Source organism: Bos mutus, chromosome 2 (genome assembly GCF_027580195.1).
Source record: "Bos mutus isolate GX-2022 chromosome 2, NWIPB_WYAK_1.1, whole genome shotgun sequence".
NCBI lineage: Eukaryota > Metazoa > Chordata > Mammalia > Artiodactyla > Bovidae > Bos > Bos mutus.
The window spans coordinates 17,401,717-17,429,562 of record NC_091618.1 but is presented as its reverse complement, the minus strand read 5'-3'; the positions used below and the strand labels follow the sequence as shown (position 1 = coordinate 17,429,562).

At 42.5% G+C, this 27,846-nt stretch overlaps 2 protein-coding genes across 7 annotated transcripts in view; both read left to right on the top strand.

The window, feature by feature from the left end:
- Positions 1-11,273, top strand: part of LOC102272791 (nuclear autoantigen Sp-100) — an 80,737-nt gene extending 69,464 nt beyond the window's left edge. For all 6 annotated transcript variants that reach the window (XM_070385361.1, XM_070385352.1, XM_070385366.1 and 3 more), the window contains 5 exons: positions 3,053-3,100; positions 4,359-4,463; positions 7,173-7,314; positions 10,225-10,263; positions 10,760-11,273. In XM_070385361.1, coding sequence (XP_070241462.1) covers positions 3,053-3,100; positions 4,359-4,463; positions 7,173-7,300 — 281 coding nt within the window. In that variant the 3' untranslated portion in view covers positions 7,301-7,314; positions 10,225-10,263; positions 10,760-11,273. The remainder of the gene's footprint in view (positions 1-3,052; positions 3,101-4,358; positions 4,464-7,172; positions 7,315-10,224; positions 10,264-10,759) is intronic.
- On the top strand, positions 10,803-25,457 carry LOC106700637 (nuclear body protein SP140-like protein). Its single transcript, XM_070360362.1, has 7 exons — positions 10,803-11,008; positions 11,137-11,284; positions 16,796-16,911; positions 22,396-22,516; positions 22,786-22,857; positions 23,371-23,514; positions 25,052-25,457. The coding sequence occupies exons 1-7, from the start codon at positions 10,803-10,805 to the stop codon at positions 25,151-25,153; spliced, it is 909 nt and encodes a 302-aa protein (XP_070216463.1). The 3' UTR covers positions 25,154-25,457.
- Positions 25,458-27,846: the final 2,389 nt, after the last annotated feature.

Sequence of the window (27,846 nt, the reverse complement as noted above, 5' to 3'; positions counted from 1 at the left end):
TGCCTCTCAAGCAAAGGAAATCTGGATTGCTAAACTTAATTTTTTTAATTTCAGGATGCTTCAGTTTCTTTGTAGGTAACGGGGATAGTAAAACTCCCTAAGATAAATTAGTAAATGTAAGGATCTTAATCCGTGTCTAGCATATAATAAGCATGTAACAACTGTTAAGTTCAGTGGCTCAGTCGTGTCCAACTCTTTGCGACCCCGTGGACTGCAGCACAGCAGGATTCCCTGTCCATCACCAACTCTCGGAGTTTGATCAAACTCATGTCCATTGAGTCAGTGATGCCACCCAACCATCTCATCCTCTGTTGTCTCTTTCTCCTCCTGCCTTCAGTCTTTCCCAGCATCAGGGTCTTTTCCAATTAGTCAGCTCTTTGCATCAGGTGGCCAAAGTATGGGAGTTTCAGCTTCAGCATCAGTCCTTCCAATGAATATTCAGGACTGATTTCCTTTAGGATTGAGTGGTTTGAATTCCTTGCAGTCCAAGGGACTCTAAAGAGTCTTCTCCAACACCATAGTTCAAAAGCATCAATTCTTTGGGGCTCAGCTTTTTTTATAGTCCAACTCTCACATCCATACATGACCACTGGAAAAACCATAGCCTTGACTAGATGGACCTTTGCTGGCAAAATAATGTCTCTACTTTTTAATAAGCCATCTGGGTTGGTCATAGCTTTTCTTCCAAGGAGCAAGCATCTTTTAATTTCATGGTGGCAATCACCATCTGCAGTGATTTTGGAGCCCCCAAAAATAAAGTCTCTCACTGTTTCCATTGTTTCCACATCTATTTGCCATGAAGTAATGGGACTGGGTGCCATAATTTTAGTTTTTTGAATGTGGAGTTTTAAGCCAGTTTTTTTTACTCTCCTTCATTTTCAGCTTTCATTATTATCATTCTCAAAGTGTTCCTTTAGATACAAGAAATAAAACTTACCTTAAGTTCTTTTAAATGTAGATGTAAATGTATCTGGATTAGTGTGAGAGTAAACAACATAAAATCTAGGAACCCAGGTTAACCATCAAAGGCTTGGTAAGTGCAAGGCTATGGAGTATTTATTTTTCTTTATGCAGCAGGATCTTGACAATTTACAGTAAAATGGAATTTTTTAAAGTATTATTACATGCAATGCAACTTTTCAGCAGCATCTGTTTTATATTTTTCTATTTTCTCAGAAAGAGGGGGAAGACATAGAATTGAGATTCTGAGTAACAGAGCCTCAAAGAGGCAAACCAAGAGGAAATAAATATATAAATAAATGTTTAATAACTAAATGTCTAAATTCTTATGTTTTATTCTACACTTTTATTGATAGACTTATTTCTCTAATTACTTTCTGTAGCTACTAACCATTGAGAAATATACCAGATTTAGTCAACTTCTAAAACATGACAGGGAGACAAAGATGATATCTCAAACAAGTAGCATGGTGGTGGAATCTGCAACCAGAACCCAAGGCCCAAGGGCTTCTGCGGTGCTGAACTGATAACTTTTGAGGCTGGAAATAGTTGTAGCTATAAAACATTGTGTAACTCACAAGTGATGAAACTGTCCTGCCCCACATCCCACCCCCTTGAGGTGATCCTGTGGACTTGGGTCTGTCACATTGCCTCTTCTGCCTGAGTTTGTTCCTCTGTAAAGTGAAATAATAATAGAGACTAACTGGCCAGCAAGGCCCACCTCAGCTTCATCTATGAGCTGTTTTCTCCTGGAACCAGCATTATCAGATTAGTACTCTAGGATTCTAGCCATGGGAACTGAATGATGGGCACAGACCTTTAGCTAGAAAGCATCCCTGACTTCAACATTCAGACACTGCTGAATGATGCAGACTTACACGTGCACGTGGACATGCCTCAGCTCTTTGGATGCAGTCAGCAACTGAATCAGATACTACATTGTTCTGAAATATCCAAGTCAACATTCTGTGCTATCTTTAACCCTACCTACAACTTCAGGAACTTAGGCATCAATTTTACATTGACGGCAAAAGGAGAAGGAGGCAGCAGAGGATGAGATGGTTAGACAGCATCAATGATTCAATGGACATGATTCTGAGCAAACTCTGGGAGATAGTGGAGGACAGAGGAGCCTGGCATGCTACAGTCCATGAGGTCACGAAGTCAGACATGACCTAGTGATGGAAAAACAGCAACAAAAACAACAATCAGTGTTATAAGCTTCCCTTCTTTGGGCCATTGAACTAGTTTTTTTTCAGTCCTTGCTCATTTTTGCCACCATTTTTGGTCAAAACCTTTTCAAGTTTAGTTTTGTGGCAGTTATCTGACCTACACAATTGAGCGTAAAGTTTTCCTTGAGACCTAATATTACTGCCTTTCATTGCTGCCTCTTTGTAAAAGTAAATCTTCAGTGCTTTTAATTTGTATTTTTAGTTGTGCACATCAATTTTCTCATCTGTAAGATGAGGATAGTATTAGTTCTTATTTGATAATTTTGCTCTAAGGATAAAGTAAATCAATAGAGACAGGTTCTAAGGATCGTTCCTGGCGCACAATAAAGATTGACAGATGTCCAGCTTCATTATTCTACTCACGTTGCTGCTCTGTTACTTGGGAAATGTGTAAGGCGTGGTTTCAATTTTATTTGGAATGACTAGGAAATGTTAGTAAAAGAAACACAGGATATATCTCAGATAGGCCTCATCTTTGTAACTAAGTCTAGACCACAGTTCCCCCAAACGAAGATCCACAGGGCAAATTCAATCCATGAACTGTTTCATAAATACATTTTTAGTGGAACACAGCTAGAGCCACATCTTACCATTTATGAATCGTCTATGGATGCCTTCACAATAAAATAGTAGAGCTGAGTAATCACAAAAGGAATTGTGGTCTGTAGCACCTTAAATATTTTCCTCCCTGGCCCTTTACAGAAAAAACTCCTAACTCCTTATCAAGGCATTTAACATTTTTCTTGATGTACTAGACAGATTCCTGAAAAGTGACATTTGAATGGTATTTTTGCAAAACACTATTTGCAATATAATGTTGTAAAAAGACACATTTATGTTATTTTTCTACTTTCTCCCAGGGATAGAAACAGTCTGCACTGAGCCTTTGAAAAGAGGCAGAAAAAGAGGTAAAAAAATAAATGATTAATGTATTTTTAACTAAAATAATGCAAATTTCTATTTTATAATTCATGTTTTTAGTGATCAATCAATTTTCTTAATGGACTTATAGAGCCAGTAACAAACATTAGGATAGTCCTTGGTCCTGGTCAGTTTCAATAACATGACAGGCACCCACTTCATTGATTAGTCAATTGATCTGTGAGAGACCCCAGGCTTCCTGAGCACGTCTCCCCTCACCACAGTGATAACTTTTGAGGAGGGAAATATGAAGAAATGTATCTAAAGAGTATGACTCATGTAATATTTAGCTCATTCTTCTCTTGCCTACATAGAGAACCATAGGCTAGCCACCAAAGGGGACTCTGAGTGGTAATGAGACCTGTTACCAAAGAAATTCCTAAAATTTCTTTGATTGTATAACTTTGGCTTGTCACTCATTTTTTTGGCCTCAATTTCCTCCTCTGTAAATTGGTGGGTGGCAGGTGAATTTGACTGGCCTCCTATGCCCACCCAACTCTAATAGAACTGACTCTGGAAGGACTGTCAACAGCCTACCCTCCCCATCCAGAGAGAGGCCCCAACATCAGTCTTTAATGGATCCCCTTCAATGCTAGCCAGAGGGCAAGAGAAAGTGTTCCTACTACTGACATTCTTTCTAAGATTTTCAGCACCTGCTTCAGAGGAACCAGACTTCAGCACCCTCACCCAAGGGCGTACAGAGGCCCTCTCCCTGAGCAATTTGTGGTTTCTTCTAGAGCAAGTTACAGTCTAGCCACAGAGAAAGGTCGCATGAAGGAGAAGTGAAGCAAAGCAGAAACCAAAGCAGGAAGATGGAACTGACCCTCTGGGGGCCCATTGCAATCCTGCTTTATTGCCTCAGTTGAGCCCTCAAACAGGGAGAAAAAATGAAAAATTGAGGCTTTTTCTCCATCTGTATAACTTCAAAGCAATGATATGACTATAAATCTTCCTTCAAAACAGCAGGAAGAAAATGATCGTGCAATAGGTAGCTAGGGCTGGCAAGCTTGGGAATTCATATCCTTCCTCAAGAGGTGTGTATATAGGATTTCAGAGGATTGGGATATAAAGTGATATTAGCTTTATGGACCTAACCTGCCATAAAAGAAAGACCTAGATATGTATCTAAATTCATGGGAGAAATCCTCCCATTACATTTCAAGTTATAAAGAAGGATCTCAAGATGGGGGAGGAGAGACCATGTTAGAGCAAGATGGAATGAAAAAACCACATGCTTCCTTGCAGGTCCAAGAGTTCCCAGAGATACAAATATGGATTTTCGACGTGATCAGCTTCCCGTGACTTGTGGTGAGGCGATGGGGATTTTATATAAGGAGAAAATGATAAAAGGTGGGCTTCACAATATTCTACACTTTTCAGTTAGAAAACTCCCATGTGAATAATATATTGTACAGGTCGTGGACCCTTGTTGAGGGAGGAACATGTTTCTAAGACTGTCCCCAGGTCTGGTGGTTCACTAGGAAGACTGAAAGGACTCAGCATATTGTTGAACTTACGGCTGTTATTTATTCTATTGAAAAAGCACACCAAAAAAATCAGCAAGGGGAAAAAGCACGCAGTACAGATGTCAGTTTCCAAAGTCCACTCCCAGAGGGGTCACCGTGACGCACTTAATTCTCCAACAACGATATGCAGTGTTGTCTGCCAGGGAAGCTGCCCTGAGCCTAAGCGTCCAGGGTTTTTATCAAGGGTTAGTTACATAAGTGCCCTCTGACTAGCACATGCCAAAATTCCAAACTCTTGGAAGGAAAGCAGGCATTCCACACACACAATATCGTTTATACCAACAGTTCAGGCACAGTGAGCCACTTAAGTTCTGGGAATAGTGAGACCCCTTCCCAAGACCACATTCCCAGATGCCAGCAAGGGCCATCTGGCAAACAGACTTTCTGAAGAGAGCAGGCTCAATTATTCTCTGTTGGCTCTTTTCCACACAGCATCCCAGAGAGGCTGGAGGAAAGATGGCATTTCCACACTTTTTAAGTTAATGAACATTAGGTAACCAGGCCGTCTCCTCTCCTGCCATAGAAAGTGCCGACAGGTTCCCATCTGCACCCAATACAAGGGCACATGCTTCAATAACAGGATGGAAGATGTACACGTTTGAGAAACCCAACAACAACCTTCACAGACAATTCCCTGTAATGTTTGTCTGGCCTTTTGCTCACTGAAAGAAAGCACAGCCTTTAGGCTCAGAAGACCTGGATTCGAGTTTCAGCTGTACCAAGAGTGTCTATTTTGTGTGGATCAACATAGTATCTCTCATACTGAACTTAGTCTTCACCCAAATGGGAATAATAATAAAACTTGCCTCACCATATTATGAGAAAAAAGCGAGATAATAGATGTAATAGCTTGTAATACAATTGTTATAGTACAAATGCTCATCTTGCTCATCTATCATAACTGAATCCCTCCTCCCAAAATATAGTTCATTCGGTACCAACAAGTATTGGGTTGGGCAAAAAGTTTGTTCAAGTTTTCCATGAAAAGAAAGTGAAAGTGAAGTCGCTCAGTCGTGTCCGACTCTTTGCGACCCCATGGACGGTAACCTACCAGGCTGTGCAGTCCATGGGATTTTCCAGGCAAGAATACTGGAGTGGGCTGCCATTTCCTTCTCCAGGGGATCTTCCCAGCCCAGGGATCAAACCTGGGTCTCCTGCATTGCAGACAGACGTTTTACCATCTGAGCCACTAGGCAAGTTTTCCATATTTTACAGAAAACTCCAAATGAACTTTTTGGCCAATCCAATATAAATGGATTTTTTGCTTTTATGTTCATGTTAGCTGCTCAGTCATGTCCAACTCTTTGCCACCCTATGGACTGTAGCCTGCCAGGTTCCTCTGTCTGTGGGATTCATCAGGCAAGAATATTGGAGTGGGTAAACCATTCCTTTCTCCACAGAATCTTCCTGGCCCCGGGATCAGACCCGGTCTCCCTCATTGCAGGCAGATTCTTTACAGTCTGAGCCACCAGGGAAGTCCATATATAAATGTTTGCCTAATGACCATATCAGTTCAGTTCAGTCGCTCAGTTGCATCCGACTCTGTGACCCCATGGACTACAGCACGCCAGACCTCCCTGTCCATCACCAACTCCTGGAGTTTAGTCAAACTCATGTCCATTGAGTCAGTGATGCCATCCAACCATCTCATCCTCTGTCATCCCCTTCTCCTCCCGCCTTCAATCTTTCCCAGCATCAGAGTCTTTTCCAATGAGTCAGTTCTTCGCATCAGGTGGCCATAGCACATATATAATTTAACTTTTCCCACTTTATAGCATTTCCTAATTTCTTTTAACATAAAATAGCTTGAGTTCAAAATATGAGAAATAGTTGCTTGCCGTTAGCTGAAATGATCAACTTTTGTACAAGACAAGGCAGATGTAGCTGTGGTGACCCCAGTGTGACCTCACTTGCCCCCTCAGAAACTCAGCCTGGTTCTATCTCAGGTCTCAGAGAAGGGAAGAGAAAGAATCTCCCCCACTCATCTTTAGCTTCATTCTTTTTTTTTTCTCTTTTGAACATAATGAAATATTTTTTTCAGTAAATGTGAGTAGTAACTGGGGGCTTCCCAGGTGGCACTGGTGGTAAAGAAGCTGCCTGCCAATGCAGGAGACATAAGAGATGAGGGTTCAGTCCCTGGGTCAGAAAGATCCCCTGAAGGAGGGAACGGCAACCCACTCCAGTATTCTTGCCTGGAGAATCCCATGGACAGAGGAGCCTGACAGGCTACAGTCCATAGGGTCCCAAAGAGTCGGACACGCCTGAAGTGAGTTAGAACGCGCTCCCGGGTAGTAATTACTGTCCTTCTCATTGCATGAAGGTCAAAGTATGCACACTGGACAGGAAGTTGGCTCCTACCCTTGCCTTTCAAACTGCTCTGGGTCCCCAAGAGGGGACTCTGCTCTCCTCTTGCCGATTCTGAACCCAAAATGGGTGGCCCAGATTCATGCGGTGGGAGGTCAAGTCTTGGGGTTTTCACAGTCTGGTGCATGCCCTGGCAAGAAAAGGAGCTCACCTTGTCTTGGTCTCACAGGCTCCTCAGAAAAGTGTATAAAGGATAAGAATGGAAAGTGGTTCACCCTCAAGGAGTTTGAAGATGAAGGAGACCACAAAGCCTCCAAGAACTGGAAGCAGAGTGTGCGCTGTGGGGATGGCCCCTGAAAATCTTGATTCAGGTATTTTAGCGTCAAAGCGCTGCGTCAAGAGTTTTGTGCCATGGGTCACTGGTTTCAAGCTTTAGCAGGACACTTCCAGAAAATCACAATGCCTAGGTCACAATGCATATATTATCCCTAATAGTTCATGTGGGTGCTATCTTCTCTGGCTTTCATTACAACTCAATCCTCTAAGTGTGTAAACTTTTACACTTAAATTTTTAAATTATTTTTTCTTTTTTTATTTTATTTTTTAACTTTACAATATTGTCTTGGTTTTGCCATATATCAACATGAATCCGCCACAGGTATACACGTGTTCCCCATCCTGAATCCTCCTCCCTCCTCCCTCCCTGTACCATCCCTCTGGGTCGTCCCAGCGCACCAGCCCCAAGCATCCAGTATCGTGCATCGAACCTGGACTGGCGACTCGTTTCATATATGATATTATACATGTTTCAATGCCATTCTCCCAAATCATCCCACCCTCTCCCTCTCCCACAGAGTCCAAAAGACTGTTCTATACATCAGTGTCTCTTTTGCTGTCTCATATACAGGGTTATTGTTACCATCTTTCTAAATTCCATATATATGCATTAGTATACTGTATTGGTGTTTTTCTTTCTGGCTTACTTCACAAGTTACTTTCCACTTACAATTATTACAAAATATTGGCTATATTCCCCATATTGTGCAATGCATCCTTGAGCCTGTCTTATACCCACTAGTTGTATCTCCCACTTCGCTACCTCTATGTCGTTCCCCTCCCCACTTCACTGTTAACCACTGTTTTGTTCTCTATATCTCTGAGTCTGCTTTTTTTATGTTATATTCACTAGTTTGTTATATATATATATTTTAGATTCCACATGTAAGTGATACCATGCTTACATTTGTCTTTCTCTGTCTGACATTGGCTTACTTAGCATAATGCCCTTCAAGTTCATCTATGTTGCTGCAAATGGCAAAATTTTGTTCTTTTCTATGTAGTATTCAAACTCTTACAATTTTGGAGGTAAAACAGTAAAAATTGTGACCTTGGCGCTGCCACTAATAATTGCCATTGTGTAATTTGGTCACAAGAAAGTAAATTAAATTTAATGAATTTAATTTGGTAAGGGAAGATCTTAGACTTTGTAGGGGGAATGTTTAAAATAACAAATAGAACTGCGTATCTGAAAATAATGCATCAGAGTGAGTGTTTTCTAGATAGATTTATTAAGTTCATTCTTGAAAAAGGATATTTTAAAATAAAATATCTCTTTGATCCTCATATCAGCCCCTGATGTGAACAAAACAGGCCAGATCTCTGTCACAGATGAACTCGTGCCTCCTGGCTCTGTACCACATGCCCCAGATGGTCCTTCCTTGTGCCACTCTAATGATGAGAAGATAGTTATTGAATACGTCTAGAGCCACTGCAAAGTGTGGCCCCCAGCCCCTAACCAGGAAGACAACTACTCATTTATAAGCACAGGTCGGCACAGCTCAAGGGTAGGAGAATGAGATTCGCTGGCAGGAAGAGACACAGTAGCTCAGGGGAGGGAAGGTTGTTTCTGTCTTTGAAGTTGAGGCCAGTTTCACGGAACAGTTTGCACTGAGCTAGGTCTTAAAAGAAGACTAGTTCCAACAAGCATAAAGGTAGGACTGAGAAACTCTGCATAGAAAGGATGGTATGACTCGTCGAGAAGTTGTGGGTGATAAGTCTTCCTACATGAACAGGGCTGATTGTAGAGGCCTTGAGGCCCAAGACAAAAGAGTGAGCCCTTCATTTAATCATGGGGCAATCGTGGGAGGTTTGGGTTTGGGACTGACTGACTAAGTTGAAAGAGTGTTGTAGAGGTAAGAATCTGATCAGGGAATGCAAGATAGATTACAGAGTGGGGAACTTTAACCCATGGAGACGTCAAATGACCTCCATTACCTTCCCACCTGATCAACCCCACTCACCCTACAAGGCCCAGCTCAAACAGCACACTCCGCTGGAATCCTTGGAAATTCCCTGAGCTTGCTTCCTATTGCAGCTGTAACAATTCCCCACAAACTTAGTGCCTTAAGACAACGTATATCTATTATCACACAGTTATGCTGATCAGAAGCATGAAATCCGTTTCACAGGACTCAAGTCAAGGTTCAGCAGGGCTGATTCTTCCTGGAGCCTTCCAGGGAGAATCTGTCCCTTGCTTTTTTCAGCTTTTGGGAGCAGCCTTCATTCCTTGGCTTGTGGCCCCTTCCTCACATCACTCCAGCTATTGTTCTGTCATCACATCTCCTACTACTGACTCTGGTCCTCCTGTCCCCTCTAATAGGGACCAAAGTCCCTTTTACTGTATAAGTTAGCACATTCATGGGTCTGGGGACTGGGATGTGAACATCTTGGTGGGGGTGGGGGAGTGTGGGGAACAACGGACATTATTTAGCCTACTACACTTACCCGTCTCTGGATCCTGAAATATTCTGAGAGCACGGTTTAAACTTTATCATTCTTACTGATTCTGTGCCAGCTTTTCCCACTTGTCTCCCCAAAGAGAGTGTGTGTTCAAGGCCACTGATAAGGCCTGTCACTTGTCAATCACTCACTAGATATGTACCAATGGAGTAGCTATAGTACTCGAGGTATAAATACACAAGTTAGAGGGATACTGGGGGATGGAAAGGAAGTGACAGATGCAGAAGTGGTTGTAAAGGAAATTCTGGCAGGACTTTATAAGGAGAGCAAGACTGAGGATGCAGTTTTTAAAGCCGACTTTAAATCTGAGGCTGGGTAAAAGAGAGCAGCAGCGTTACAGACTTGGAGAGGGAGATTATTTCCCATGAAGATCCCTCGAACTTGTGTTGAGAGTGGAACATGAATGAAAGGCAGTTGGAATTACTGAGCTCACAAAGCAGAAACAAGGACCCATCACAGCATGAATCTCATTTTTCTTTCAGAAAGGATTCCTACCAAACCCATCAAGAAAAAGGAAAAAGGTAACTATTATCTTCTGTCTCACCTACCATATTGTTGATTTTCCATCTCTCTGGCTTTATTTCATAGTTTCTAAATTAACCATTTATAATGAAGCTTGACATTATAGTATGGTGTTTTTGCTACTTCCAAACCTTTATGTATGTGAAGCTGGAACATCTTTGAGTTTTAAAATATTTGAGATAGAGGGTGGAGATAATCCTTAAAAATAGATAACGAGGCAGAACTGACCTTGTACATTTGTTTTAGAAAAATAAATGAGTAAGTCCCCTATATATGAATGTTAAAGTTGCAGGCTTTCAAAGATGCGAATATGCATTCGCATGGTCAGTCACATAAGTTAGTTCACGTGTCTGGCATGTGTTGTCATGTATGTGAATCCTCCACAGCTGATTCACAGTTGCTGCCAGACATCCTGGATTTGAAATAAAGATACTGTACTTTACTGTACAGTGCAGTATAGAGGAGAGTAGTACAGTATCTTTATTTCAAATCCAGGGTGTCTGGAAGCAACTGTAAAAGCGGCAGTGATGTAGCTGGTATGGCTAAGAAACTCCAGGAATTGGAGGCCCAGAGGAAGGATGAAGAGGGACAAGAGGAAGTAACTGCAGAACTGAAGAGATTCACGAGGCGGGAAATGGCAAGGGGATTTTATTTATCTGAAGAGGCAGCCTTGGTGTCTGAGGCACAGGACTCGGACATGGAACGGTACATGAAGGTTGTAGCAGCTGTTCAGAATGCAATCCGGTGCTACTGTGTCATCCATGATGAGAAAAAAGAGCCACTAGCCAGACATCACGGGATCATTTTTTAAAGAGAGTAGGCAGAGTTGAATCCAACAAAGAACCAGAACCTGTGTCATCAGTGTTGGCGTGAGTGAAATTGCAGCTTGCCCTCCGTCTCCTATTGCTGACAATCCTTCAGCTCTACCGTCGTCCACCTCCTGTCCCTCCACCAGCCAGTAACCCTTCTTGCCTGTTCACTCGATGCCAGCTGTTGTACTGTACTCCTGCACTTCTCAAGGTACTCTTAACTGTACATTAAAAATGTTTACTTTACTCTTTGTGTTTGTTTGCTTCTTCTGTATTATTTGTGTGAAGTGTTACAAGTTTATTACAGTACAGTACCATAGAGTTGATTGTGTTAGCTGGGTACCTAGCCTAACTTTGTTGGACTAACCAACAAATTGGACTTTCAACATGCTCTCAGAGTGGAGCTTATTAGGAGATAGGCGAGTCTCTGTACTGTCTTTCTTAAAAAAGTTTTTATTGGAGTACAGTCAACTTAAATGTTGTATTAGTTTCAGGTATACAGCAAAGTGAGTCAGTTATATATATACATATATACACTGTTTTATTTTTTTAGATTCTTTTCCCATATAGGCCACTGCAGTGGGCATACTGTCTTAAAATTAGACATAAAAGATGGAGCTAGAGGTGGAAAAGCATGATTTGGGAAGGCACAGAAAAAGTGTGTTTAATGATGGTTGCTTTTGCAACACTGACTGTATTTTCATTGGCTTTTCTGGGTTCTGGCTTTAATGAAATAAGGATTGAGCAAAATAGAAACATCTCATGGTCACTCTAGCTGACCTAGTATAGACCTAATGTAGAAATCCCCTCTGGAATGAATATATAGCCATATGTCACCTGGTAAAGCAAAAACAAAACAAAACCTCTTCTTCACATGCACACAGCCACTCACACTGAGTCCTGCCTCAGGTGGTTTGTTTTCAAGGTAAATGTTATTTCCTTCATGGAGATGGCACTTTAAAGAATAGAGTGATTGGGAAGCAGGGGTGCCCTTTAGAAGAGGTTGCTAACTTGGAAAGTCTTTTCCTTTGTGGAGAGGCCCTTCAACCCCATCAGAGGGGCTTTACAGACCTTAGTGCCGCCTATGAAGGCAAATTCTGTTCTTCAAAGTAACATGTGACATTCATCATATAAGAAACGAATTGCCAGTCCAGGTTCAACGCACGATACAGGATGCTTGGGGCTGGTGCACTGGGATGACCCAGAGGGATGGTACGGGGAGGGAGGTGGGAGGGGGGTTCAGGATGGGGAGCACGTGTACACCCGTGGTGGATTCATGTTGATGTATGGCAAAACCAATATAATATTGTAAAGTAATTAGCCTCCAATTAAAATAAATAAATTTAAATTTAAAAAACAAAGTAACGTGACATTCACGGACCAGCACTGTCTGTGTTGTGTGGATTCTGGGGAAGGCGTCAGATAGTTGATGTCTTCCTCTCCAAGACAGTGTGTGAGAGAGAAGCTATGAGGTGAAAAAAATGAAATAGAAAAGCTTCCATTTTCCTAACTTCCAGCAGAGGTAACCTTGGCCATCTCTGCAAAACCAGGAAGTCATGATCTTCACAAAGCTGGTTTCTGGGGATACCTGCTCCACTGACTATACGCTAAAGATTCAGTAACTAGGATCTGCATCCACTGGGTTTTCTGGAGAAAGAGATGCTATTTGCACTGTTCATTAAGACCAAGTGTTTCCACCTAGTCCTAGGGAGTGAATGCTAGGCTATGCACGCATGCTCAGTTGTGTCCGACTTTTTGCAACCCCATGGATGACAGCCCACCTGGCTCCCCTGCCCATGGGATTATCCCAGGCAAGAGTACTGGGGTGGGTTGCTATTTCCTCCTCCAGGGGATCTTCGTGATCACAGGATCGAACCCATGTCTCCTTGGCTCCTGCATTGGCCAGCAGATTCTTTACCACTAAGCCACTGGGGAAGCCGTAGTCATAAGGGGTCAAGGATAATTCAGTCTGGGTTAATCAATTAGTTGATCTTCTCCCACCCTTCATCACGGATGCCCTCTCTTGGTTTCCTCTGGGCTTACAGCTCAGAAGGTGTCACCGCCTCAGTTCTTGAAGGGTCTCTCTAGAGCATCTCTTCCTTCTCTAGCCCCTTGGCTTCTGCTGCTTGTGTCTTCTTAGCACCAAACGGCATAAGAAAGCCTGACCCAGTAGCCTAAAAATAATGGTCAGCATCCATGAGGCTGAGAAGAAGGAAATGTGGTTACATGGCCCCAAGCCAGGACCTCTCAAACGCAGGTAGGGATGTCCCCAAGGATGTCCTTAACAGGCCATTCCTCAAGCTCTCCTGTTGACAGGGAGCACGTGGGCAAGACATGCCTTGCAGCCTTTCCTATGTGTGAATTTTGTGTCTCTTTTTCTTGTATTGAAGTTATACATGCAAAGAATCTACCAGTCAACATGTGCTCCAATTCACCTCAGCTCATTGGGCTCAAGGATAATATTCTGACTGTTATGCTTTGGAAATATCAGGCCATTTTGCTTTGGCTCATAATACTATATTATAAGTACAGGCTCTGCATTCTTGTAGCAACAGACCTCAAAGAAGCACTGAGAATGAGATGAAGTATTTAAAAATTCAGATCGGCAGGACTGGTAATGGGTTGAATGTCTGGGATGGGGTAAGGGAAGGAATCCATGTCCACTTCCAGTCTCCTGGGTTCTTAATGAGATGAGGGGGCACCAGAAGAGGAGCACATTCAAGACAGAAAGACAAGGACTGTGGTCTGGGGCACAGTGGGTTTTAGACATGATGAAAGACATGTAATTTTATGATTTAAAAAAAAGTAGCATTTGGATAATTGGGTACTCAAAAAAAGACCAGGAGACCAGAGACATAGGTCTTAAAGCCCAGGGATGAATGTGGTAGGTCATAGGAGTAGTTGTGATCATCTAGGAGAGGAATATGCAGATGACACCACCCTTATGGCAGAAAGTGAAGAGGAACTAAAAAGCCTCTTAATGAAAGTTAAAGAGGAGAGTGAAAAAGTCGACTTAAAGCTCAACATTCAGAAAACTAAGATCATGGCATCTGGTCCCATCACTTCATGGGAAATAGATGGGAAAACAGTGGAAACAGTGTCAGACTTTATTTTGGGGGGCTCAAAAATCACTGCAGATGGTGACTGCAGCCATGAAATTAAAAGATGCTTATTCCTTGGAAGGAAAGTTATGACCAACCTAGATAGCATATTCAAAAGCAGAGACATTTCTTTGCCAACAAAGGTCCGTCTAGTCAAGGCTATGGTTTTTCCAGTAGTCATGCATGGATGTGAGAGTTGGACTGTGAAGAAAGCTGAGTGCCGAAGAATTGATGCTTTTGAACTGTGGTGTTGGAGAAGACTCTTCAGAGTCCCTTAGACTGCAAGGAGATCCAACCAGGCCATCCTAAAGGAGATCAGTCCTGGGTGTTCTTTGGAAGGAATGATGCTAAAGCTGAAACTCCAATACTTTGGCCACCTCATGCGAAGAGTTGACTCATTGGAAAAGACTCTGATGCTGGGAGGGATTGGGGGCAGGAGGAGAAGGGGATGACAGAGGATGAGATGGCTGATTGGCATCACCGACTCGATGGACGTGAGTTTGAGTGAACTCCGGGAGATGGTGATGGACAGGGAGGCCTGGTGTGCTGTGATTCATGGGGTCGCAAAGAGTCGGACACGACTGAGTGGCTGAACTGAACTGAATTGAGGAGAGGAAAATGGGCAGGGGACAATAGGACAGAGCCCTGCAGAATTCCAACATTCCAGGTTTGGAAGCTGAAAAGAAAGAAGAAACATGTTAGAAAAATCAAAGAGAGTGGAGTGTCATGGAACAAATCATAAAGAGTGTTTCTAGAAGGAAGAGGTGAATGGCCCTCCCCACCACCTCCCCACTTCCTCAACACCCACCAGAGTCCCAGCTACCCATCACCAGGTGGGCCGGTCCCCAAATCTGTGATTGTTTTGTACCTAGACTGTCATGCAAGCACTGTCGTGTGAATTTCTTCTTCTAGCCCGTGGTGTAGAAAGGGTAGCTTCATCTAGATGAAGAGGTGCTATCCATTAGATGAATTGCTTCCCACCACTGGGTGGCCCAGGAGAGGGACCAGGTGCCCATTCTCTGGGCATTTCTGCAGAACAGACACATGACCCTCATACATAGAAATCATAGTATATAGAGATTCACATGTTATTGCCACATAGATTATCACTGAAAATTAAAAGGAAGAAATTTAATTCTTCTTGCCCACCAATGGGCTCCTTCCTTGATCATTCTTATTTTGGTCTATAAATTCTATAGGTTTTTTTTTTTTTTAAGATTTTTTTTTATGTGGACCACTTTTAAAGTCTTTATTGAGTTTGTTACAATATTGCTTCTGTTTTATGTTTTGGTTTTTTGACCGTGAGGCATATGGGATCTTAGTTCCTCAACCAGGGGTTGAACCTGCACCCCCTGCATTGGAAGGGGAAGTCTTAACCACTAGGATGCCAAGGAAGTCCTCATAAATTCTGTAGTTTTAACATGTGCTACTTGTTACTCCACAATACTTAGATGCAAACACTGTCAATTTTTTTCTTTAAAAAATAAATTTTATTTATTTTTAATTGAAGGGTAATTGCTTTACAATATTGTGTTAGTTTCTGCCATACATCAGCATGAGTCAGTCATAGGTCTATATATGTCAGCCATAGGTATACACATGTCCCCTCCCTCTTGACTCTCCCTCTCACCTCCCACTCCATCCCACCCCTTTAGTATGTCACTGAATGAAATAAAATCTGGCTAAAGGCCCCACATACTGAGCCTGGTGAAAAATCCCACACCAGTTGACTGTGGGCCCTTCCATCTTCCTTACACAGGCAAAGCATCAGGTCTTCCATGGGCTCAAAAAATTAGGGTAAGACCTTGGCCTTCAACTCCAGTGGTTGCCATTACCACAGTTCCCAGCCATTGAGAGATGGCACCTCCACACCTAGATGCCAAGCTAAGGATGGCTTTCCCTAGGCTTCAGAACCAGAGAGGTCTGTCTGCCCTGGCATACACCTGATTACCTGTGCCCATTGTCTTTCCAACCAGAGGCACTGTTGCAGGCTCAGGTGCTCTCCAGAACAAAATCCATAGCCCAGGAACGCCTCTCCAGGTCCTTCAATTCACAGAGAACTTACAGCAAGGAAAATGCGATGCAGTGATCTCTCAGATGTTTATCCTACCATGTAAAGTCTCAGCAGAGACTTTCCCAGCTTACGACACTGCTACCAGAGCGGGCAGTGCTGGTGCAGCCCCTGGTCAGAGAACTAAGATTCAAACACGACCAAAAGACAAAAAAAAAAATCTCAGTAAATCACTCTTCAATGAGTCAATGTAAATGATGCAGTGTAGACAACTAGATGAGACACTGTATTCCTGAGACAGATTTTGCCTTCAGAATAATAAATTTCTCAGATTATCTTTAATTTATCCTTTTATGTGGTTGTTGAAAGACTTTTCAGAATATCTGTCTCTATAAAGAAAACTTTGAAAGTTTAACACAGAGCCACTTCCTCCTGAACTTCACTGCAGACCAGACTGTCTTCTCCCTGAACTCTTGTAAACCATTTTGAGAATGGTTTCCAAGTAGCGCCTGGGTACGAGTAAAGGCTGTGTGTCTACAGTGCCAACCACAGGGTTGACTTTCCAGAGTCTTGCTGATCCCAATGATGTCTACATCATTTCCTCTTCTAGCCAGAAGACTCAAATAAATGCGAGGTGTGCAGCAGAGAGAAAGCGCTGTTATCCTGTGATACGTGTCCAAGGTTCTTTCATGGGAACTGCCACATTCCACCTAAACTTGCTACCAAGTGAGTGAGACCTGGCTCCCTCCTGCCCTTCTTTCTTATGTTTCTCCCATCATGCACACTCAGACTGCAAAGTTGTCTCTTGTTGTATGTGTCTTGATTCAGAAGCAGAGTCCTTATGTATCCAGATTCAGAAATAAGATACATGGCTGTTTAACAGTGCTAGTAGCAGTAGATTAATGAGAAGAAAACTCTTCAAGTGGTGATTAGGTATAATAGAGAAAGGAATTACCCTCGCTTCCCTCACTTGATTCCTGGACCCATGCATTTTGATGGGGTGATGACACCCTATATTAGCTGCTGGTTTAAAACATGTACCACCTGCTGTGGAAACATCAATCTGAGGCTGAATTTTGCAATAAAGAACTGATGATCTGAGCCACAGTCAGCTCCAGCTCTTGCTTTTGCTGATGATATAATAGGAGCTTCTCCATCTTTGGCTGCAAAGAACATAATCTGATTTCAGTATTGACCATCTGGTGATGTCTGGGTGCAGTCATCTCCTGGGTTGTTGGAAAAGGGTGTTTGCTTTGACCAGCATGTTCTCTTGACAAAACTGTTAGGCTGTGCTGTGCTTCATTTTGTACTCCAAGACCAAACTTGCCTGTTATTCTGGGTATCTCTTGACTTCCTAATTTTGCATTCCAATCCAATATAATGAAAAGGATCCCCCTTTTTGGTGTTCACTCTAGATGTTGTAAGTCTTCATAGAACTAATCAGCTTCAGATTCTTTGGCATCGGTGGTTAGGGCATAGACTTGGATTACTATGATATTGAATGGCTTGCTTTGGAAACAAACCAAGAACATTCTGTTGTTTTTGAGACTGAGCCAAATATTGTATTCTGTACCCTTTGATTGACTATGAGTCCTACTCCATTCCTTCTAAGGGAATTTTGCTCACAGTGGTAGATATAATGGTCATCTGAATAAATTTGGGCTTAAATTGAAGAAAGAAGGGAAAACCACTAGACCATTCAGGTATGACCTAAATCAAACCCCTTACAAATACACAGTGGAGGTGACAAATTGATTCAAGGGATTAGATCCAGTATGCAGAGTGCCTACTATGGACAAAGAACTATGGACAAAGGTTTGTAACACTGTACAGGAAGCAGTGACCAAAATCATCCCAAAGAAAAAGAAATGCAAAAAGGCAAAATGGTTGTCTGAGGAGGCCTTACAAACAGCTGGGGAAAGAAAAGAAGTGAAAGGCAAAGGAGAAAGGGAAAGATATACCCAACTGAAAGCAGAGTTTCGGAGAATAGCAATGAGGGCTAAGAAGGTCTTCTTCAATGAACAATGCAAAGAAATAGGGGAAAACAATAGAATCAGAAAGACTAGAGATTTCTTCAAATAAATTGGAGATATTAAGGGAACATTTCATGCAAGGATGGGCACAATAAAGGACAGAAATGGTAAGAACCTAACAGAAGAGGAGAAATTAAAAAGAGGTGGCAGGAATACACAGAAGAACTATACAAAAAAGATCTTATGGACCAAATAACCGCCATGGTCTGGTCACTCACCTAGAGCCAAACATCCTAGAGTGTGAAGTCAAGTGAGCCTTAGGAAGCATTTATATGAACAAAGCTAGTGGAGGTGATGGAATTCCAGTTGAGCTATTTCAAATTCTAAAAGACAATGCTGTGAAACTGCTGCACTCAACATGGCCACAAATTTGGAAAATCCAGCAGTGGCCACAGGACTGGAAAATGTCAGTTTTCATTCCAGTACCAAAGAACATTCAAACTACTGTACAATTGTGCTCATTTCACATGCTAGCAAGGTAATGCTCAAAATACTTCAAGCTAGGCTTCAGCAGTACATGAATCAAGAACTTCCACATGTACAAGCTGGATTTAGAAAAGGCAGAGGAAAAAGAAATCAAGTTGCCAACATTCATTGGATCATGGGAAAAGCAAGAGAGTTCCAGGAAAAAGCATTTACTTCTGCTTTATTGATGACACGAAAGCCTTTGACTATGTGGATCACAAAAAAAAACTGGAAAGTTCTCAAAGAGATGGGAATACCGGACCACCTTACCTGTTTCCTAAGAAACCTGTATGCGGGTCAAGAAGCAACAGTTGTAACTGGACATGGAAAATTTGACTGGTCTAAAATTGGGAAAGGATTCCTACCAGGTTGTATATTGTCACTCTTTGTATTTAACTTGTATGCAGAGTACATACGGAAAATGCTGGACTGGCTAAACCACAAGCTGGAATCAAGATTGCTAGGAGAAGTGTCAACAACCTCAGATATGCACATGACACCACTCTAACGGCAGAAATCGAAGAGAAACTAAAGAGCCTCCTGATGAGGGGGAAAGAAGAGAGTGGAAAAGGTGACTTAAAACCCAACATTCCTAAAACTAAGATCATGGCATCTGGTCCCAGTGGAAACAGTAACAGATTTTATTTTCTTGGGCTCCAAAATCACTGCAGATGGTGACTGCAGCCACAAAATTAAAAGATGCTTGCTCCTTGGAAGAAAAGCTATGACAAACCTATACATCATATTAAAAAGCAGAGACATCACTTTGCTGACAAAGGTCCATATAGTCAAAATTATGATTTTGCCTGTAATCATGCACGGATGTGAGAGTTGAACCATAAAGAAAACTGAGCATCAAAGAATTGATCCTTTTGAATTGTGGTGCTGGAGAAGATTCCTGAGAATTCCTTGGACTGAAAGGACATCAAACCAGTCAATCCTAAAGGAAATCCATCCTGAATATTCATTGCAAGGACTGATGCTGAAGCTGAGGCTCCAATACTTTGGCCACCTGATGCAAAGAGCCAATTCACTGGAAAAGACCCTAATGCTGGGAAAGATTGAAGGCAGGAGGAGAAAGGGATGACAGAGGCTGAGATGGTTGGATGGCATCACCAACTCAATGGACATGAGTTTGAGAAGACTCCGGGAGATAGTGATGGACATAGGAGCCTAGCATGCAACAGTCCATGGGGTCGCAAAGAGTTGGACATGACTGAGTGACTGAACAACAACAACAAAATTGGAATATCACAAAGCTGACAAAGCTGGGACTGTTCTGAGCCTTCAGAAGATGATCATCGCAGTTTTATCAAGTCAGCTGATCTGGAATCTCAGGGTTCAGGATAAGATGCCTGACTTCTGTGGGTGTGAATCCACTGCTGCATTTCCTTTGTGATAAAGTGTATCTGTGGTCGGAGGTGATGACATGTGAGATAACACATAGAAGGAGAAGGCATTCTAGAAGTAGTAGAATTCCTGTGGCCAAGGAGGAGAATCTCTACCAGGATTATGTCCGTCCCTATGAGGATAGAGCACTTTCCCTCCAAAATGGGAGGAGTCTAATGTACCTCATCTGCTCCCATGAAGCTTCCAGAGATTGTGCCACCTCAGGAATTCAGCAAAGAGAGGCAATGCCAAAGAATACTCAAACTACTGCACATTTGCACTCATCTCACACGCTAGTAAAGTAATGCTCCAAATTCTCCAAGCCAGGCTTCAACAATACATGAACTGTGAACTTCCAGATGTACAAGTTGGTTTTAGAAAAGGCAGAGGAAGCAGAGATCAAATTTCCAACATCTGTTGAAAAAGCAAGAGACTTCCAGAAAGATGTCTATTTCTGTTGTATTGATTATGCCAAAGCCTTGACTGTATGGATCACAACAAACTGTGGAAAATTCTTCAAGAGATGGGAATACCAGACCACCTGACCTGCCTCTTGAGAAACCTGTATGCAGGTCAGGAAGCTACAGTTAAAACTCGACATGGAACAACAGACTGGTTCCAAATAGGAAAAGGAATACGTCAAGGCTGTACATTGTCACCCTGCTTATTTAATTTATATGCAGAGTACATCATGTGAAATGCCAGGCTGGATGAAGCATAAGCTGGAATCAGATTGCCAGGAGAAATATCAATAGCCTCAGATATGCAGATGACACCACACTTATGGCAGAAAGTGAAGGACTAAAGAGCCTCTTAATGAAAGTGAAAGAGAAGAGTGAAAACGTTGGCTTAAAGCTCAACATTCAGAAAACTAAGATCATGGCATCCAGTCCCATCACTTCATGGCAAATAGATGGGAAAACAGTGGCAGACTTTATTTTCTTGGGCTCCAAAATCACTGCAGACGGTGATTGCAGCCATGAAATTAAAAGATGCTTACTCCTTGGAAGGAAAGTTATGACCAACCTAAACAGCATATTCAAAAGCAGAGACATTACTTTGCCAACAAAGGTCCGTCTAGTCAAGGCTATGGTTTTTCCAGTGGTCATGTATGGATGTGAGAGTTGGACTGTGAAGAAGGCTGAGTGCTGAAGAATTGATGCTTTTGAACTGTGGTGTTGGAGAAGACTCTTGAGAGTCCCTTGGACTGCAAGAAGACCCAACCAGTCAATCCTAAAGGAAATCAGTCCTGAATTTTCATTGGAAGGACTGATGCTGAAGCTGAAACTCCAATACTTCGGCCACCTGATGTGAGGAACTGACTCATTGGAAAAGACCCTGATGCTGGGAAAGATTGAGGCGGAAGGAGAAGCTCACGACAAAGGATGAGATGGTTGGATGGCATCACCGACTCGATGGACATGAGTTTGAGTAAACTCTGGGAGTTGGTGATGGACACAGAGGCCTGGTGTGCTGCAGTCAGTCCATGGGGTCGCAAAGAGTCAGACACAATGAGCGACTGAAGTGAACTGAACTGACAGGAATTCAGCATAAATGTCTGCAGCTGGGCATTCTGCAGAGGTAGAAGAATTCACTTTTCTGTGGAGCTCTGTATCGTCAGGCCACCCTTGCACCATGGGCACTGTAACGGCCCCCCTTGAGCAACCTCCAGGGTGGCCCAGGAGAGATGCTAAATGACATCTCTAGGTTGGATCACTCTCTCTTCCTCTCAGATTATCAAGAGTGCCCCGGGACAGAGAACCTTGTAGAGGAAAGTAGAGAACATGAAAAACATGTGGCCTTCTCTTGGTAGAGTTCCCTTCCAAGAAGTTTCTGCAGTGTAGATTCTAGACACAAAGATAGCAATGACTGAAAAAAAAATGCCTATGGTTTATGCTCTGTGCTTATTCAGCAAAGCTGAGAAGAAGGGCTGATTTAATGATTTTTACTGTGAGTTGATGGATCATCAAGGCCCAAGACTCCAGTGCTTAACATACCAATTTCCAGTTCTTTACTTCTAAAAGGCAGAGTTCATGACCAAACTCACAGTAGCTCAGACAGGAACCCTAAGTTTTGAGGAGAATGAGAGTCCTGACCCACTGTGGTACTGCACTTAGACCATCAGTCTTCTACCACTGCTGATGGGAGAGCTGTTTTTGGCAGTTAAGCCCAAATGGGGCTTCAGCGCAGAAGGGTGTCAGAGAGAAGTTGTGTCCAAGTGGAAACTACCAATTACTCCTGAACAGAGGACTTTAGCAGCTATGGAGACAATGGTTGAGTCATAGAGAACCTGGCTTTGTTGACCTTATATTTGACCTCTCAGGAACCCATGGAGTTGCATCTTCTGCCAGATAAAGGATCTTAAAAAATGTTGCCCAGAAAGCCAGCCAATTTATCAGGAATCTGAGATCCTGCAGAAGCGGATGCTGCCTAGAGAGCAGTTGGTGAGTTGAAATGTAAACCTAAGCCCCCTCCTTTCTGTTTACACAAGAGAAGGAGCACCATCTTGCAGGGAGCAGGAGGAGGAGTGCCCAAGGCAAACTGCTGTGTCTTGATGTGTTCTGATCACATTACCTGACACCAAAATCCATAAGCCACAGAAAATTCCCATTCTGTGTTTGTTTGGGAGGTCTGCAGGTTTGGGGGTTGTGTATTGATCTGATCATTCTTTCCAAACTGCTCATCACTTAAAAATCTTGTCTATCTTTGGCAGAAATGTGAATTTCTCCTCTTGAAGGTCTATTGCTCTCCAAAAAGCTCCTTTTTTGTCTCAGAACCACATTATGTAAGTAACAGCAACAAAAACTGCAAACTGGTATTTGTCAAATTTGTGGTATGAATCAATGGGCACACATCGCCAATCTCTTTGCCTTGTTGATGGATGTCTTAGTCAGCTCAGTCAGCCCTTAGAAGCTTAGGCTGTTATAACAAACTACCATAGATTGGGTGGCTGGAGGCTGAAAGGTCAAGATCAGGGTGTCAGCATGGTCAGGCCATAGTGAGGGCTTGCTTTCAGGTTGCAGCCAGCCACTTCTCATCTTGTCCTCCTCATATGGTGGAAAGGGAGAGAGAAGTCCCTGGGATCCCTTGTGTAAAGGCACTAATCCTATTTGGAGGGCCCCATCCTCACAATTACCTAATTATCTCCCAGTGGTCCCACCTCCTAAGACCATCCTAAGTAGAGGGTGAGGATTTCAGCATATGAATTTGGGGGATACAAGCACTCGGTCCTTAACAGTGGGAATTGATAGAAGGGAAACTTGGAACCATGCCTACCATTTGGCACTTTTGTCAACAGACTAGAGACGCCTCTCAGGACCTTGAGGAGCCCATGTGGTTAAACAAAATCAAGGACAAGCTGATGATGACCTTGTACTACCAAGTGTGGGAGTTTGTGCGGGACATGCGTCTCATTTTCCAGAACCACAAGATAGTTTACAGGGTAAGCGGCTCTTCCTGCTTCTATTCTTCTTCAGTTAAGTCATTTTGCCTTTCAACTTCTTGTATCAAGTAAATGTTACAATTTCCCTGGAGCTCACCCAAGTAAAAAGTCTGGCAGTATTCTACAAGCCCCGTGGGCAATGGTAGGGAACATAATAACAGATCAGAAGGGATCACTGGAAGCATGACCCTTGGACCTCAGAGTTGACTTTCTCCATAGCTCCTTCTTCAGTTTGCCCATAAAGAACACTGGTGCTCTGCTCAATCATGTCTGACTCTTTGTGACCCCATGGACTGCAGTCTGCCAGGCTCCTCTGTCCATGGGATTTTCCAGGCAAGAATACTGGAGTGGGTTGCCATTTCCTACTCCAGGGCATCTTCCCGACCCAGGAATCACACCCAAGACTCCTGTGTCTCCTGCATCAGCAGACGGATTCTTTACCAAGGTGCCACCTGGGAAGCCCAAGCAAAAGTTGACTGCAGACCCAGTATCTTCCACAGGAAATGGAAGTACTTTTTTTTTTTTTTTTTTTTAATTGGACCTGGCAGTACTGTGTGTGCCTCAGAAGTCCCTGTCATCCTCATAGTCCCTTCTATCCTCACTCATCCCAGACTTGGAGACCATCCTGGGGAGTCTCGATGCTGAGGCATCCTAGGACCATGAGCAGTTTGCTGCTGTGCACTTGCCCTCTGGCATCTGGGCCCTCAGAAATGTGTGTACAGGGGCCTCCCCCCAACACCTGGGCATTTCCCTATTTCCAGCATTTCTGGATGGAAAACAGAACTCTCATGGCCTTGGTGCTCATACAGAAGTGGGGTCAGGTCTCTCATCAGCAAGAAGCAAATGTTTTTTGATGTTTTTTTACACGGACCATTTTTAAAGTTTTTATTGAATTTCTTACAATATTGTTTCTGTTTTGTGTATTGATTTTTTTGGCCTCAAGGCATCTAGGATCTTAGTTCCCCTACCAGGGATCAAACCCACACACCCTGCATTGGAAAGCAAAGTCTTAACCACTGGACCATCAGGAATGTCCCTAGAAGCACGTTTTAAAGGCAACTTGTGCCTCTCTCCTCTAAAGGAAGATAGCAGATCACTTTTCTCAAATTTAAAAATCTTGGATCTTTTTATATTCACATTTCCTACTGCTGTATCTAAAAGTTAATAGGAATTATCTCAAGGGGTGGGAATGAATAATAAAGGAAGACACCATAAACTGACCTTAGACCTTTCTGTACTTTCATACTGTCACGTGGAATATGGGCTATGTTCTAAATCAAATAGCTAGAATTTTTTTTAATTAATCAACAAATTTCTGATGAAGAATTAGATTGCAATACAGTGCCGTTTTTGTTCCTACATCTTCCAGATAAAGAGAAACAATCCAGCTATCAGGGAACATAAACTACCCTCAGCTGGATCAATTCTTACTTGACATTTGGGAGTCTAAAATAAAGCTCTGGATTAACCGAAACATCAGGTGTCTAAGCTCATTAGCAGTCTATGACTATTATTATTTCTGTCTTTGCTTTTTCAGGACAGTAAGTTCATCTGTCTGGGACTTCAACTAGAGACCCAATTTGAGAATGATTTCAAAGACATTTTTGGCATCCAGGAAATAAGTACAAACAGCACTTAGTTTGAGCCATTCTTTTATAATGGAGCCCAATTCTAGTCGTCCCTCCAGAGCCTCCAGCAGCTACACAAGACTGTACCTGTGGCCTCACTGACCATCTGCCTGTTTCCGTGCAAATAACACATTTCTTTTTCAAACTTGTTGTTGTTGACATTCCTGCTCATTTATTTTTCTAAATAAAATTTAAAATTTTCAGATTCTCTTACTGGGTAATAAGGGGTGAAATTCACAAAGGGAAATGTCAAGTCTTTCTATAAAGGATCATATTTTGTGCTTCCATTCACTTAAATCTTTATTAGGTTCTTAAGTAAACTTTTCTCTTCTTTTCTCCTCCCCACACAGGACTTGTTGGTATTGTTTAGTCATTGTGTCTGACTCTTTTGCAGCCCCATAGACTATAGCCCACCAGGCTCCTTCTGTCCATGGAATTTCCCAGCAAGAATACTGGAATGGGTTGCCATTTCCTCCTCCAAGGTTCTTCCTGACCCAGAGATCTGATCTGCATCTTGGGCATTGGCAGGCAGATTCTTTACCAGTGAGCCACCAGGAAAGACCACACAGGACCTAGTCATTTCTTATTTTCAGTTCAGTTCAGTTCAGTTGCTCAGTCGTGTCCAACTGTTCACGACCCCGTGGACTGCAGCACACCAGGCCTCCCTGTCCATCGCCAACTCCCAGAGTTTACTCAAACTCGTGTCCATTGAGTCGGTGGTGATGCCATCCAACCATCTCATCCTCTGCCATCCCCTTCTCCTGCCTTCAATCTTTCCCATAATAAGGGTCTTTTCCAATGAGTCAGTTCTTCACAGCAGGTGGCCAAAGTATTGGAGTTTCAGCTTCAACATCAGTCCTTCCAATGAATATTCAGGACTGATTTCCTTTAGGATGGACTGGTTGGATCTCCTTGCAATCCAAGGGACTCTCAAGAGTCTTCTCCAACACTACAGCTCAAAAGCATCAATTCTTCAGCATTCAGCTTTCTTTATAGTCCAACTCTCACATCCATACATGACTACTGGAAAAACCATAGCCTTGACTAGACGGACCTTTATTGGCAAAGTAATGTCTCCGCTTTTTAATATGCTGTCTAGGTTGGTCATAACTTTTCTTCCAAGGAGCAAGTGTCTTTTAATTTCATGGCTGCAGTCACCATCTGCAGTGATTTTGGAACCCCCAAAAATAAAATCTGTCACTGTTTCCACTATTTCCCCATCTATTTGCCATGAAGTTATGGGACTGGATGCCATGATCTTAGTTTTCTGAATGTTGAGTTTTAGGCAACTTTTCCCTCTTCTCTTTCACTTTCATCAAGAGGCTCTTTAGTTCTTCTTCACTTTCTGCCATAAGGGTAGTGTCATCTGCATATCTGAGGTTGTTGATATTTCTCCTGGCAATCTTGATTCCAGTTTGTGCTTCATTGATCATTTAGGAAGGCTTTCTCATCTCTCCTTGTTATTCTTTGGAACTCTGCATTCAGATGGAAGTATCTTTCCTTGTCTCCTTTGCCTTTCACTTCTCTTCTTTTCTCAGCTATTTGTAAGGCCTTCTCAGACAACCATTTTGCCTTTTTGCATTTTTTTTTTTTTGAGGGATGGTTTTGATCACAACCTCCTGTACAATGTTGCAAACCTCCATCCATAGTCCTTCAGGCTATGAAGAACTTTTAATTGTCTATCAGATCTAATCCCTTGAATCTATGTGTCACTTTCACTGTATAATCATAAGGGATTTGATTTAGACCATACCTGAATGGCCTAGTGGATTTCTCTACTTTCTTCTATTTAAGTCTGAATTTTGCAATAAGGAGTTCATAATCTGAACCACAATCAGCTCCTGATCTTGTTTTTGCTGACTGTATAGAGCTTCTCCACCTTTGGCTGCAGAGAATGCAATCAGTCTGATTTCGGTGTTGACCATCTGGTGATGTCCGTGGGTAGAGTCATCTCTTGTGTTGTTGGAAGAGAGTGTTTGCTATGAACAGTGAGTTCTCTTGGCAAAACTCTGTAGCCTTTGCCCTGCTTCATTTTGTACTCCAAGGCCAAACGTGCCTTTTACTCCAGGTATCTCTTGACTTCCTTCTTTTGCATTCCAGTCCCCTATAATGAAAAGGACATCTTTTTTTTTTTTTATGTTAGTTCTAGGTCTTGTAGGTCACCACAGAACGTTCAGCTTTAGCTTTTTCTTCATTATTGGTTGGGGCATGGACTTGGATTACTGTGATATTGAATGATTTGCCTTGGAAATGAACAGAAATCATTCTGTCATTTTTGAGATTGCACCTAAGTACTGCATTTCAAACTCTTTTGTTGACTATGAAGGCTACTCCATTTCTTTCAAGGGATTCTTGCTCACAGTAGTAGCTATAATGGTCACCTGAATTAAATTTGCCCATTCCAGTCCATTTTAGTTCACTGATTCCTAAAATGTTGATGTTAACTCTTGCCATCTCCTGCTTGACCACTTCCAATTTACCTTGATTCATGGACCTAACATTCCAGGTTCCTATGCAATACTGTTCTTTACAGCATCGGACTTTACCTCCATCACCAGTCACATCCACAACTGGGTGTTGTTTTCGCTTTGACTCTGTCTCTTCATTCTTTCTGGAGCTATTTCTCCACTCTTCTCCAGTAGCATATTGGGCACCTACTGACCTGGGGAGTTCATCTTTCAGTGTCATATCTTTTTGCCTTTTC

What these genes read in the sequence shown, in the direction of transcription:
- LOC106700637 (XM_070360362.1), top strand. Translation starts at nt 10,803, where the DNA reads ATGGCTAAGAAACTCCAGGAATTGGAGGCCCAGAGGAAGGATGAAGAG. An exon ending in GTACTCCTGCACTTCTCAAG is followed by an intron (nt 11,285 to 16,795) that starts GTACTCTTAACT and finishes TTCCTCTTCTAG; the next exon opens with CCAGAAGACTCAAATAAATG. An exon ending in CCACCTAAACTTGCTACCAA is followed by an intron (nt 16,912 to 22,395) that starts GTGAGTGAGACC and finishes TTGACCTCTCAG; the next exon opens with GAACCCATGGAGTTGCATCT.